The sequence below is a fragment of the Gavialis gangeticus genome, unplaced genomic scaffold (assembly GCF_001723915.1).
Source record: "Gavialis gangeticus isolate Ggan-Ray unplaced genomic scaffold, GavGan_comp1, whole genome shotgun sequence".
Taxonomy (NCBI): domain Eukaryota; kingdom Metazoa; phylum Chordata; order Crocodylia; family Gavialidae; genus Gavialis; species Gavialis gangeticus.
This window is the reverse complement of record NW_017728992.1, coordinates 66,755,860-66,771,408: the sequence shown is the minus strand read 5'-3', so window position 1 is coordinate 66,771,408 and position 15,549 is coordinate 66,755,860. Positions and strand designations below refer to the sequence as shown.

General features: G+C 42.5%; 1 protein-coding gene across 5 annotated transcripts in view; it reads right to left on the bottom strand.

Moving 5' to 3' along the window:
- The window catches only part of CARMIL1 (capping protein regulator and myosin 1 linker 1), a 371,957-nt gene that overhangs the window by 7,728 nt on the left and 348,680 nt on the right, over positions 1–15,549 (bottom strand). For all 5 annotated transcript variants that reach the window (XM_019523833.1, XM_019523847.1, XM_019523840.1 and 2 more), the window contains 4 exons: positions 13,855–13,933; positions 10,894–11,127; positions 7,531–7,671; positions 3,165–3,311 (listed from right to left, as the gene is read on the bottom strand). In XM_019523833.1, coding sequence (XP_019379378.1) covers positions 3,165–3,311; positions 7,531–7,671; positions 10,894–11,127; positions 13,855–13,933 — 601 coding nt within the window. The remainder of the gene's footprint in view (positions 1–3,164; positions 3,312–7,530; positions 7,672–10,893; positions 11,128–13,854; positions 13,934–15,549) is intronic.

Sequence of the window (15,549 nt, the reverse complement as noted above, 5' to 3'; positions counted from 1 at the left end):
CGCTTGCCTGGCACAGCCCTGGATCCTCCTGGCACAACCCCCACCTCCCACCATGCGCAGGGAAGAGCCTGGGCTGTGCTGGGTGTGCGGCAGCAGCACTGGGAGTGGGGCTATGGCAAAATTTGGGGTGGCTGCAGCCCCCTCCATAGCCCCCAACAAGAAGAGCCTGGTGCAGCCCTGGCTCCAGACTGCAGCTACAGACCAGCCATCCCACCCCGCACAGATCTGGGGGCACGCCCCCTCCCTTGTCCGAGCCACAGCCCTGTCCCATGCTCTGCCCCACCCTGGCTGGGCATCACCTGCCCCTGCCCCCTCCCTTCCTCACCATGGGAGGGTGTTGATCTGCCCCTGCCCCCACATCCCTTCCTTCCTCCCTCCCTTTCCACCACAACAGACTTACCAGCTGCACACAGGTCTCCATGCTGCTGGGCTGTGCTCCTCATTGCCTGTGTTCTGCGCTGCAGCTGCATGCACACACGGGCATTTACTGGCCAAATTACTACCCATATCAGGCCCTTTTCCGATACAGCTACTTTTCTTTATATCGGTACCGATCTGATATTGAACTGAGTGTTCGTGCACTTCTAGCATACACACATTCATTCAATTTCTCCCAGGGGAAATATGCATCCCTGGGAAAAAGATCTTCCAGGTATCAACCTGGCAGGTCTCCCTTATGAGAGAAACTCTCTCAGACAATGAACGTCTGTACACTCCCCTCTTCAACTGGTCTGGGAAAGACTCCCTGTGCCAGTATGGAGCATGGGTGGGGGGACTTTGCCCCACTGTTCCAATCACTGCTAGAACTCTGGGAGCAGACTACAGCACTTGGTGAAGCTCCCTGCCAACTCCCCAGAGTGGGGATCTCTATTACTTACACTCCACCCAGGCCAGGAGAGACCAGGATCACCGGAGTCTGGGGAAGGCACAAAGAGCAGGGGAGAGGAGGCAGCTGCAGGCTGAACACCTGTAGTGCTCCCTCTCCCAAAAAGAATTTCTGGTAGTGGAAATTTCTCAGAACCTTCCACCACTAGAAACAAACGCCTGTTTGAAGCCTGAGTCAGTGACAGAAGTGGGACTACAACAGATTTCTAGCTAACCTAACAAATTAACCCAATTTTGCACAATTTTCAGTGCCTAAAAAAGAGAGATTATAAAGAAATGTCCCAGTTCTGTTATATCTGTTGAGACTCCAAAAACTGCAACACATCAAACAATACCTCTCACTTTGCTGCATCTTCCAAGACCAATCTGCTGTTTCACATGATTAATGACATTGTAAACAGGGTAACATTTTCAAAAGGGCCTTTGGCACATTAATAGTCTAAACACCATTAGAGTCCCCCTGACTTTCAGCACTACTTCTCACTTTTGAAAATACCAATAAGGCCCCTGGCATATGTTTATTTAATGGCATGATGGGATTTGATCCCCAATCCCAAAAATCATGCCTCCAACCACATCACACATTCATGGCAGGAGGTTTGATTTTGAGATTAAGGATCAGATCCCAGTTGCATCATTACTACATGTCTGTATAGGGGGAACCCAGGATCATACCTTTGGGATCCTCCTGCACTGATAACTTGGAAGCTGGGTGCCTGCCTGTGGGGATTTAAAACCCTGTGGTGGGCAGCTCTGATGGGGCTGCTAAGTGGGGGGCATAAAAGTCTCCTGGCAGGTTTAAACTCCCCAATGAGGAAGGCCTTTCAGTTACCCCTGTTTCCAGCTCTGGTGTGTCGATGTACCACATGTTCAATAAAGCACCATACAAAACATCCATAAAAATATTCTAGGTTATTTGTGAAACATTTTTATGGCTGGTTTGTCATTTTATAGTGCCTTAAACTGGTTGGACGTGCAACATTCAATTGGATGGAGGGTGGGTGCCACCCGAATGGGGGGTGCTATTCAATGCCCATATAGTTGGAAGGCAGTGGGCTGTTGAAAACACTGTCCTGTCCATGCAGTGGGGGATCTCAGGTGCCCACCCTCATAGTGTATGGCTGATGTGACGTGTAACCCCTGACTGTGGGACACTGGACAGCCCTGATCTGGACCACAGAAGTTCCATATGCTGGATAACATCTTAAAGTAAGATTCACTATCAAGAATGTGCATAATTCAGGTTGAACTATGATGGTGGAACATGCCCTTTAAGTTAAAGGAGATGTCTCCAATTTGATATATTTTCTTATTCCCACAACAGGAAAGAAAAAGGATAATTTCTTGGGCTAAGGCAGAGAATAGTCTACTTCCTTAAAAGAAATGATACCAAGAATGAAATACACCGGGGGCGTAGTATTACAAAATGAGATGCATCTAAAAAAAGTTGAAGAACAAAACTAAGTATTAGTGTCAAAACATCAGAGTAAACAAAAATACCTCATGAAAAATAATTTTAAACAATTATTAAAATAAACTAATATATGAAAGGCAACCAGTGTACGTACACACAACATTTTGAGAACAATCATTTTTCAAAGGTAGCTTTAAAATTAATTTTTAAATCAAATTTTGGTAATTGCTCATTGAATAAGTTTGCAATACACCAAAACTGCTGCTCAAGAAAGTCACATAAGCGCATAGCAGAGTTCAACAGAATTGCTGAAGTATTGTTTCTTAGACTGAAAAACAAAATCTCTGGATTAACATGAGCAGATTCTCTAGTTCTCAAAACGTTCAGTGACTGATGTGCTAAAAACTGGCATTAACAATAGTCAAGCTCAAATATTTTTTTGTAAATGCTTTAATTATATAGGTGCAGGCATTAGGAAATCACAATCACATAACTCAACTGAGGTAGTATTCTACATGGGTAGATAACTGCCTGCTAATAAGCAATAACAGCTTGCAATGTGTATCCTTTGCACTTATGCAGCTCTATCAGAGAACATCATTGTGCTTTATGTTAGTGTTCAGTGCTGTCATCATGGAGGAAAAATGCACATATACTTTTATTTTGGATAACATCTAGAGACAAAGTTTCCTGTGGGAGTGCATATCTGATTAGTTTCCCATTAGATTTTTTTTCCTCATTTTTTGGTGACAGATCAAAATGTTCAGTCAGGCTCTTTGCAGCTCTTTTCCATAGCTTTCTCTTCTTTGTTAGTGCCAGTTGTTCAAAATTATGCAAATGAGAAATGAAAATGGAAGGTGCTAACCAGTTGTTGCCTGTGATTTCCTGTGCCCATGCTCATTCACTTCCTCTTCTGCACTGGTAGAGTATTGTCTTGAGATTCTTTTGCCTCCACTGGCTGGCTTCTCACAGTCAAGATCTGTATCTCTTTTGTTATAATCTCCTGTTTGCTCTGGCAGGGAAAATGTATTAATGTTTATCCCCTAAACCTTACATATAAGCCATATAAGGAAGGTAATGGTTAATTAAAAGATAATTTTATTCATCTACCCCATGCAACAAATCATTCAGACTATAATATACTATGTATCTGATGTTTGCTTGAACTGCATGTGTTGATATTACAGAATTCTGCAGCCAATGTTCGGGAAATGTAATGAAAAGAGGTGTGTTATGAGATTGTTCCAAACAGCATAGTTGCATTCATTAACATAAGGATGATTTATAATCAAGCTCCAGTCTAATTTCTACTTTCCTTCCTCAGTAGATAAAATCATGTTACCAGCACTTCAGGCAGATTTGCAGTGATTTACCAGTTGAAGGAACAGGCTGAGCAGGCTAGTTACAAAGGAGGCAGAGAAAGAAACAGACAGGAACAATTGGGAGGAACAAGTATGGTACCAGCAATAAAGGAAAAAAGATGACTTGATTAAGAATCCTGGCTACCCCCACACCTCCCAAAAACAAACAAAAACTGGGAAGTATTTATTACATTCCCTAGATAAATGGAACTTGCTAATTTCTGGTCTACCTCCTCAGGCAGATGCAGCATTGTCATAGGGACCGGGAAATCCTATTTTTGCAATTATAAACTATTTTTTAACTGTTTTCTCAGCATGTAAGAGCAGCAAACTGCCTGCTAGGTCAGAGCTTCTATGGAATGAAGATCTGAGAGAGCACATCACCCTTCATCAACCAGAATTTGTATGCAATGAACAAATTTTAAAACAGGCAGATCATCCATACCTATTAATGTGTGCAATGATCAGCTACAAAAACTTGCCAGCTCTTTTAAGAAAACAACACTTTACTTCAATATTTACAATTGTGTGGTCATTCCCCATACAGAAATAAGTAAATATCAGGGTAACTTTATCTATTCATATAAAGCAAAGCTGCTAAGAACTGCAAGAAAGGTTGCTGCATCGCTCATTTTCTGTTTTTGTTTTCTCCATATGGACGTAATCCAAGGTTGAGGTCAGTGACACCAAGTGACTTCATGAGTCTATTCTAGGACTATCAAATTGGTCAACCTGAAGCTTGTTCTTTTGGGGAAGCAGCATCTTACAGCTGCATGGAGCTGCATATTATAGGTAGCAGAATTCCATCCCCAGCACCTTCTCTCTCCCTATCATACCCTACTGGTGGTGAAAGGCTTTGCAAAAGACAGAGTATGCTGACTTGATGAATATTTGTCATATGCCTTGGAATGTGGTATCCTATTGCTAATTTTATAGGCAGTAAAGAGGTCTCTGTTGCACACTGATGAGAAACTGGCCAAAAAATGCAGGTTAGTATTTATCAGAAATGTATGCATCAAGTCTGGATTTATCAGGAAGTAATGCAGTGTAATGCAGTGTCTCTACCTTGACATGCCAGGAAGACCTATGTTCATAATTTCAGGATTACAGATTTTAGAGACCCGGGTCCCATGCCTCAAATCCAGCCAAGCTATTTCAGGACCCAATGGGGTTTGGGCTGCGAGAGAACTTGGCTCTTTCAGCAGGGACCCCTTAAACCCTGATACTTGAGACATAGGAAGACATCATTGCAGGGCTATAATGTAATGTAATGTAATGTAATGTAATATAATACAATATAATATAGTAGGCAGCCAAGCTGGGGCCAGCCACATGGCAATAAGTAGCCAGGGAAACCCACAAAGGGTTAAAAAAGCAGCAAAGGAGGAGGCAGTCAAGGCAGCTCAGGCCTTAACCACAACACCTGAGAGCTGGGTAAGGGCTTAGCCACTGACCTGGAAGGGCAGAGCCCCAGCCTATTAAAAGCCTGGCTCCTGAGCCAGAACGGGTAGTCTGGCCACGACTGCCACTGAGAACCGAACTCCTGCAGGCCTGGGGTGCAACAGGGGCAACGCTGTTGCATCTGGGGAAGCTGCAAACGGAAGCTGCAAGCTACTGGGTGGAAGTTTGCCAGGACCCCAGGGAGACCCAGAAGGAATTATGAGTGATCTGCAGCTGGCAGAGAACTGGAGGACTGGGTGTGACTGATAGGGGTGGTAAGGAGGCCACAGGGGTGCCTGAGGGGCACCCAGCATAAAGCCCTACAAGGGTCAGGGGCACAGGGGCTGTAGCAGGGAGAAGGCAGCCTTGCTTGGGCCAGGAGGACCACAGGGGCTGGCCTGAACTGTGAGTAGTTTTGTCCTGGGCCAGGGATGCCAGGAGGCTGGAACAGACTGTGAGCAGCCTTGTCCAGGCCAGGGGCACCAGGGGGCTAGGACAATGCAAGACAGGGCCTGGGGCCTAGAGAATGAAGTAAAGGCAAGGGCTGAGACTGAGAAACCAGGTCCATGACAAATGGAGCAGGGCTGGAGGTCTGCAGCCAGGACAATGATGGGCTAATGACAAGAGGTCTGAGGCCCCTACAGAGGTAAAATAACATCTGCGAGGCATGGGTGTTGCAAGACAAGAAGCCACAAATTTAGCCCTTGAGGCAGTTAGGGCCAGTGGGGTCAGAGTCCCAAGGCCAAGGAACTGTAGGTGTCCAGGCTGGAGCCCCAAGGCTGAGGGACTGTAGGTGGCCAGGCCAGAACATAAATTAAGTGAGCCAAGGTGAACTGGGGAGAAGAACTGAGCATAGAAAGCACCCAAAGCTCCCCAGCCTCTGAGGGCAGCCTCCCCTCACCATCTTTAACATCAAGGCATGGCAGGTAGGGCAGCAGGGCAAGTCCCTGAGGGGCTGGAGTGAGAGCAGGGCAAGACAAAGGCAGCCATTAGAGGGTGTCATGACTGCTCTTGAGGCATGTCCTCTTACAGCTCTATATTAGTTTTGCAATCCCTCCACTTCTAAAGCTTCAGATAGCTAGTTTGCCTGTGGAGCAAGTTACTGCTGTCCCCTTTGCAGCTATTATGCTAGTCAGGTATTGCTGCAGCAGAGCATCCCCTGCACAAACCCTCAGCACACCCCCAAAACAGAAGCAGCTCATAGTGGGAGCTATGCCAGCTTTGCACAACTCAAGGACTCTCCAGCTGCTCCATTAGCAGAATGCAATGATTTCTCTTCTTGACCAGCAGTACAGTATCACCTTTAGTTCACAAGTCAACAAAGCTATGATTTTCAACAAAAAACCAACAATATCTGAACAACCTGGATGATATTGCAGCCCATGAGAAATGGAGGGGAGAGGTGATTTTAAAGCTACCTTTGTGCCCTTCTAGGGCTGCAGCCAGCCCTGGCTTAAATTACAAAGCCCTGGAGGCATACAATATGGCAGCTTACCTGGGTGACAGCACTGCTTGCTTTTTCCTTATATCCCCAAACCCTCTCTCTCAGGTATTGTGTGGCTGTCCTTTGAAGAAAACTGCATTCTCTTCTCTTCCCTATATGGAACTAAGGCTTTATATTTAGCAGTGGGAGCCAGAGCAGGCATGAGAGTCTCACCCACTGACTTTTACCCAGTTTCAAACTCTCTGGCTGCATAACCTCAGTGAAGATAATGCAGGTTAGGTTCACCTTACTGTACACAGCTGTGTTTCTAGAAATCTCTTCCCCCTGTACTCCCAACTCTAAGAAATCTACTTCCTCAAAATGCAAACTCAGGAGAGAGAAAATGCACCAGTAGGGGTAGACATTCCAAGTGTGTGTGAAGAAAGGCAATGAGAAGAAAGAAGCTTATTGTATGTCCTTTGTCTATGCAACCCAAAATATAGAGCATGAGTGTGATATAAAGTTTGTACAGTGCAATGATCCCAGAAGACAGGAACAGAGTTACAAGGCAAACTGGAACAAGCTGCCCAAAAGAATAAATTTCACCCTCTGCCCTACCAGATGGCCAAGGCAGCTGCATTTAGCCTTTTTTGTCACCAGTGCGTATCAACAGCCTGCTTTTAATTGAACAAAATATAATGGAAATGATACCACTGCCCATTAATGTTTATCTGGTAATTGTTTCAGTGAAAGTACTACATTACATTATTATTGACAGTAGATGTATATATCTTTGAACAACCAGCATGAACCAAAGGTTGCTGATCTCTGAGTTATCACACACCCTTTTTTTGCTCTCTACCCTGAGTACAAAGAAACTTCCTCCATCCCAGAAAAGGCAAGATAGAAATCTGGAAATTATGAATAGCTGATTTTTAAAAAGCAGCATTAGTACGGTTTATGCCAGGAGAAGGACTGTGGAACATTGTTTATATTGACAGTCTTACCTTCTTGGGAGAGGGATCTGATTGTGGGCTGGGGGCTGCTCTGACCATCTTTTTCTTTATCAGAAGTAATTTTCTTTAGCACAGGTGGAAGCAGAGCAACTTTAGGGGAACCTGGGCCAGATGGAGACTCTGGGAGGTCTTCTGTGGATACACCAAACACATACACAGATACAGTCTTGCTAAATTGCTTCCAAGAATACTACCCAGGCAGCAGGCACATGTAATGCATAATTTAAAAAGAGCACAATGTGCAACTAACAACACCATGGATACATTCAATGTCTTGGCTATGCTAGAGTTTTTAGGAAGCAAAAAAAGTAATTCAGGAATTTTTACAAATTTAAGAGAACACACGATCACACTCATCAGTTTTGTAAGAATTTTGGTAGATTAAAGATTTTAAAAAATGGAGGTATAAATTAGTTGAGCTAATATACAGTCATTACTTGTTTGACTGTAACTGTTATTATCATGTAAACCATACTTCTATTGTGTTGACCTACACATGCGGCACATATAAATATGTGATGAGACCAACACAATTTGCAGTCAGGCTATACAGAAAAGGAAACACAATTAAGAACGAAAGGTTAAAGAAAATTATTCCAATTTAAAAAAAATAATTTTTTCCACATTGCTATTTCTGGTAATCCTATTAATGTGGCAAATCAATCAAGCTAGACTTCTTATTCATAACTCTAATTTCTAAAAAAATAAAATAACACGTCATAAATAGTCTGGCAGAACGTTATATTTTAAGGTACAAATACTGGTAGGAATTACTGTAGCTTCCATAATACATAATCCTTTTCCAAAAATAAATATTGTCCCTACTTTCAACTTGAAGAAAACAGGCATTTTTAAATCCTTTATTAAGGATCTGGCTAAACATGACAGACTGTCCCTTATTGGTCAAATGTGTATTATGCATGTCAAATAAACACTTGATCAGAGCCAAAAGGCTGAGAAGGTAACGTAGACTCTATGCAGACCCCTCTATGCAGACTAGTACATTTTACTTATCTTGAAATATGCTGCTTGCAAAAGAAGAACCATCTTTTGAATGGTAGTAGCCTGTTACTATAATGGACCATTTAAAGTCATTAGACTTACACAAGAACCAATAACTGAACAGGACTTTATCCAAATGTATCCCGGAAAAGAATAGGAATTTCTCTACGCTAAAATTTCTTAGGGAATTTCATACCAGTGGTCCAACTATACTGATGACAGAAACAATCGAAGCCTGAAAAGAGGTTTATAGGTTGTAGCCATGTTGGTTTAAGGACACAGGCAGACAAGATTCTTTAGGTATGCATGATGAAGGGTATTTATACCCAAAAGCTGCTAAGAAGAATTTTTCCAGCTATTTGAGTTGGTCTAATGAAAGATACCAAAGAACCTTGTCTGAATGCAAGGAGAACTCTGATAACCCATTTTTTTCCATCATGGTTACTTCTTGTGGGATGCTAGTCTGCAATAACACTATTATTTTTATCATTACCTGAGGAGCTGAACCAGTGGAAACAGTGATGAACAGATGCAACCTAAAACATATGCCTTTGTAGGACATGTGAGATGCAAAAAACAGAGAGCTGCACATGCGGCTCAGTCCTTTCTACCATGTATATATGTTAGATACCTTATGTTCTTAAAAAAAAGGCTAAACTTCTAGCTATAAACATCTGATCATGTTTACTTGAATGCTTCTCTTATTCTCTGATTATGAATAAAATATACAGTATAGGACAACCTAAATGCTAAGGGTTGATCAGGCACCAGAGAGAAACTAAGCTCTAACTGATGCAGAGGCTGGGCTAGGTAATGCAAGGGTGACCATAATAATTGGAGGGAAATCTGGGATGAAGGGGGTGCCAACATGTGCAACTCCCTCCCTCCACTGCCCCCTGGCAATCCTGTGGCACCCAAGAGTGGGGCTGGGCAAGACAGTGCAGTGCACAAACAAAAATACACACGCACACAGCCCCAATCCCACAGAGCCCAAGAGAGGGGCCAGATCGTGGGACACCCACACGAACCTATGGCTCCTCCCCACAACTCTACTGTGCAAGGGACTCCGCTTGCAGCCCAGTGGGGTATAGACCAGGGAGCAGCCAACTGGCTGGGCTCTCTAGAGAAAAGCAGAAGTCCCAGATTGGAACAAATCCACCCACACATGCCTGGTTTCTGAGTCAGAAGTTAGGCATGTTCAAGTGGGTTCACACCAATCTGGGACTTTTGCTCCAATTTTCTCCAACAGGCAGGATCCTGAGACAGCCTCTAACATCCAGGACTGTTCCAAGCAATCTGGGACATATGGGCACCCAAGATAATGCCCAAATATGAAAACAGGGGCAAAGAGACTACAACTTCAATCTGTAAATGGTACTTTTCTAATATTTGCAAGTGACACAAGTACGTCAAGATTGGTAGTGACTACACTCATGCTTTTCATTCATTAGTCATTAATAAACTATGTTTATAATGGCAGTCAGCAGAATCTGATTCCGCTGTTTAATGTTTCACCCCCAATGCATCATTGTCTTTGGGGCATGGGGGAAGGGGAGGAGTTGCCTGATAGCTCACTGGTAAGTAAATGTATAGGAAACCAGTAGAATCATTCAATTTTAACTTCATTTAAAGTCTTGGGATAATACCTAAAACAAGAGGTTATGGGAGAGAAGAGGTTAACAGCAGCTTAAGTAGGTTAGTAGCAGCTTAAGCAGCAGCCCTGCAGGGTTATAAGGACTAAACCTACTGATTTAGAGTGGGAAGAATAATTCCTTCAGGCAAAGAGCAGTAAGACAGAACAATAGAGGGAAATAGGTGGAGAAAGATAGATAAAATTAAAACCAAAGTGAAAATTAAGAGCTTGGGCATGGAAGAGATTTGTGTAAACTGCATGGGGTAAACAGTCAATTGCTCAAGGGGTTAAGAGGAACCTGCACAAAAATAAAAAATGAAGCATTTGGTGTTTAGAGTAGGGATTTAGAGAAAATACAAAAGGCAGTTCATTCAGTGCCTATCGCAATCCTGAATAGACTCTCCATGCACTATTTTCATAAAATAATTAGCATGAAAGAGCTCTGGTGACTTTTTGTAATCCATCATTGTTTCCATTATTTCTTTTCAAAATTTACCATTACTGATCATAGTTCCAGTAATTAAAAAGCATCAGTTAGAATTAGGGGTGGCAGGGAAAGAAAGCAATTCAAGAGAAAGTGAAAAAAAAACCTCTCTCTCTCTCTCCACATTTAATATCCCTTCAGCATTTAGCTATTAATATTTCCTTCACCGTTCACACACAAAAACCCTGATCAAAGTACCCTGCAAGGATAACAGGCACCCAAAAACGCTCCTCACCAGTTCGAGAGGCAGAGCGTGGCTTCTGGGGGACTGTGGGTCGTCCAGTCAGGCTGGGCTTTGCTGACTGCAGCGGGGGCTTCGGGCTTGTTGGTGTATTGGAAGAACTTCGAGCCTTTGCACTGGCTTCTGCCTTCGGTTCCATTTTGATATTTTTTTCTGCTGGTGCCACAATGGAGTCACCTTTACTCAAGGCAAAACGGTTCTCTGGAAGGGTCTGCTGGAGCTTAGGCACTAGAATGAACAAAGGACTAAATAAATAAATAACATCCTACTCAAAGAGGAGGAATGCTGTTTAAGTACACTCACATGGCAAACCCCCCCCCATCAGCAAAAGCACACAGTATAAAGGCAGTAATGGGTGAACACCCACCGTTCCAAGTTCAGCATTGGTTCCAGAGGCATCCAACGATGTGGATGTTTAAATGATTGCACAGAGCATTTGGCAGCTCCCACAACTCATTCATCTACCTGAGAGGTCTTGGTGTCTCTACCATCTTGGATCTATTGCAAGTGGTGCTGAATTGGCCCTCCAGTTCAGGACTTCAGGAGCAGATGGCATGATTTGCTTGCTGGGAAACCAGGAAGGTCTCAGCAGAAGAGTTACTAATCTTTGGCTGTTTAGTGCCAGTGGGAGTAGTGTATCTATGGACCAAAGCTGAAAAATGCAGCCAGTATTTTATTTTCAGTCCTGCTGCCAAAAACAAAACCAGGGAATCCAGAACGGAGGCAAAATCCTGAACTGTCAGTGAGTAGAACTGCATGTTGTTATTATTTGGTTTTAGATCAGATTTGAAATTTATTAGAGGGCAAAGCCTTAACTGCACAATCTTCTGATGTACCAGGTAACTTTGCATATGGAACACTGTCCTGAACATTATCAAGTTTATTAAAACATTATTGATTCCAAGCAAAACCTGAACAACATTTGCACACAAATCATATTTTCTTCCAAGAACTTAAATTTAACACAGCTACAGCCAGCTGTGCAAACTGGTAAAAAATGTATTGAAAACCTGCATACAAATAACCAAAATACCTGCCCTTATTTCCTTCCTCCCAATTCCGGGAGGACTCCAGAAGGCTTATGTGGACATGTAGCTGATCTCTGGAGGGAAGCCTGCTTTGCTTTAAATGACTTGCAGAGTTTCATGCTTTGAACGTAATTCACCTAAATTTAGACAGCCTGCTTTGGCATAACTTGATGTGGATTTGGCCTAGGTAACTGCTATTCCAGTTGAGAAAACCTACTTGTTACAGTAGTGCTGAGCACAGGAATTCTAAGTGCAATGTGTGAAAATATTGGTATAGCTAATTGCAGGGAGTCTCCAAATGTCTTTCCAGGTTACATACTTAGTTTGACAGCTTTGAGTTCAGGGCTAACCAAAAAGACTGGGTGGCAGGTGAACATGTATAACACATTTTAGTATTACAAGCAAACAGAGGATGGCTTTCCCATTTCCCTCCACTACACTTTTCTGTGAAGGCAAGTGAGTGTGTGTATGTATGTACATGACAGGGAGAAGAACTGGGTACCCAAACCAAGAGAAAGGAAAACATTCTCTCTGAATCCCATCCTGCCTACCATTTTCTCAGTAATATGCCCCAATTTCCCTTTGACTCTATTTCTTGCCTTTCTAGTCTCAGGCCCGGTAACATTATTTGAATGGAGTAAGATAAAACAAATTAGCTAAAAACAATGGCAAACTGTGGTTGTAACAGGAGGGAGTGGCCAGAGGGAGCTCCTTACCTAACAGTGGTTTAAAGAAATCTGGCAGCAAGAGCCAGAATGGCTGCTGCGCTATGCTGCAGTGAGTCTGGGTAGAACATGTCACCGGCAGCAATGAGCAACAGAGAAAAACTGAGGTCAACTCCCCCTTTAACTCTTTGCGCACCCACTTTTTCTCATTCCTGTGGCCTCATATCTTATTAGGATACAGAAAATAAACAAGGAAATTCTTCCTTCTCCAAAAAGTATCAGTCTTGTGAAGCCAGGCTGACTTAAGATCATTGTTTCATGCTGTGAGCACGCTAGCTTTTAAACTGCATTTAGAAATGGTCCAAAACTGCAAATAGGTTTCCAACACAAGCAATCAGCCAGCAGCCAAATCAGAAACTGTTTTTTAAAATGGGTTTTAACTTAAGTGTCATATACTTTGACAACATTGTTATCTTATACCCTTGAAATGCCCAGTGCCACTCTTGAGGAACTGGCATTGGATTTTTAACACATGCTTTTCAGTCCAGCTGCTACCAAATGACTCCCTGTGACAGACAAATCACCATCAGGATTGGCGTGGTTTGACAATCCCAGCACAAAGTTCCAGAACTGTATAGGTGTGGAGCTTGAACTACACTTCTGTACTATCTAGGCCAAATTTAGATACATTGGCAAAGCAGTGAGGGGACCTTGAATTGACTATGTTATACCCATTCTGAGAATTAAGTACATCACTGACCAGAACTACCAACCCAGTACGGCATATGAGTACTATAAACTCTGCAAAATGATCTACTGGTTATATTTTAGCCTTGTTTTCAGTAACGGCAATCATATTCAGGGCTCTGTTTTGCCTCTGTGCCTGAAACTATCTGCCACTTTCTGATTTTCAGTGTCAGCTTTCTTGCTCCTGTTGTTAGTCAGCACTCTCTGAGAGGACTGGAGGAACAGCATGCAAAAAGACCCCCTTCCCCATCTGTTTGCCCCCAGATAACCATGAAGAGAGAAAAATTACTGGTTTTCAAGCTAGTAGTGGAATGGGCTCTCTCTGAAGTGATGTCAAATTCAGTAACAATACAAACCAGAAAACTAGCTGCCCTTTACTAATCTTTTTCAGTGATCCTAAGATTACAGAATATTACATTTTTGTTAAAAGGGAGAAAATGTGATTACATGCTACATGAGTTATATTTTATTGGCCTTAAAAAATGATCTAGATGAGGAAACCCAAACAACTTTACCTGAACTGTTGCCATCCTGTCGTTCTGCACTTGCTGTAGTATCATATGAATCCCGGGAAACTACATCATTTCCAAATTTCTAGAAGAGAGAGAAAGTCCCTAAAATCATTACTTATAAATATCAAAATTCAGATTTTTTTTTTTTTTAAATAAAGCAGCTCTTATCTAAAAATTAGAAGCTGAAGAAAGCGATACTACTACTTGTGTTGATATTTTGCAAATCTATGCAGGAAGGGAACTACACCATTTCTGGCTGCCAATAATACCCATAGCTCTGGCAGGGTCACAACAATATGCTCATTAAGTGGTAAACCTTCTAGGGAATGAAAGCTGTACTTGGAGAGTCCAGTTAGAAACCTTCCCCCCCTCATCAACCTAAGCAGTGCCAAATGAAATAAAATACTGGATGAAATGTATAAGTTTTATCTGCCCTAGGTAGAAAAATGATGCCTATTCAAAGATTCAGTTTGGAAGCACACACTGTTGAACAGGTGTCACAGTTTTACTCCAAAAGCAGGGTTGATTTAGGAGGTCTTGGTGTCATGCATAGCTATTTTCCCAAATTAGATGTACTAATGTATTGTTGATCCTACAGCTAAATTATGCTCAGTTTTAGCATTTTTATGTTTGTATGAACTATGGCATTCAGTGTGAATAGATTTTTGTGTTTTTATCCCGTGATTTCAATTATGCAATGAAGTGAATGCTCAATTAATGTCAGGAATCACTAGCTTAGACAAAGAGTATCTGTACTTCTGAGAAACAGTAGTTTACAGCAGGAAAGTTAATTTCCTAGAGTCCCTGCTTGGGATGGCTATGCATAATGACCAGCCAGGGAAGTGGCCATGTGTAGATGAGCTGAAGCTCATCTCCAAACAAATATTTACATTTCAAAGGGGAAGCCCTTAGCAGGGAGCACTCAGGAGACATATACCTAGAAGGAATCTCATACAGAGATTGATATTTTTCACCCTGTGAGTAGAATGAGAGAATTATCTCTCCTGAATAATTGACAGCCAAAGAAATATGGTTAACTGTTTATCTGTCTGAAAGGATGTAAATATTTCTACACATTTTAAATATAGTTGTAAATCAGGAGTAACATCTGACATGTCAGGCAGATGCATCTCAGGGGGAGGAAGTAATTTGCATAATACACACATGCTCCCTGAGGTCTGAATATTAAAATAAGGTATATAAGGGATGCTTTCGAGGAAGGCTCTTTGCCTAAGGGAACCCCTATGCCTCAGGGCTCATTCTTAGTGTCCCCCCCACCCAGCAGAAGCTGGGATAACCTGTTGGACATGTGCAGAAGTTACTGGCAGAAAACAAATGAAAGAGTGGGGCAGTCCCCTGATCAGAGAGAAGCACTGCTTTCTAGTAAAAAAAAACAAAGGAGGGTGAATTTTTTTCACTGAAAGGGAATTTCCTTTCTGTGCTGGAACAGCAAGGTTAGGCCTGAGGGCAAGTGGAACTAAATTGTGCTTCAATGAGAAGCTGACCCATGGGCAAGCAGCAGAACAGCTTAAAGATGCAGAGCTCAAGGGTGTCTCAACACCATTAAAACAGACTTGGTTTGTTACAATGGGTCTTAGTTTATTCAAACAGAGAGACTTGTGTGTGTGTGTGAGAGGAACAATTTTAGAAACATGACCTGGGATGCCCCAAAACATAGATGCCTTCTCATTTTTTTGG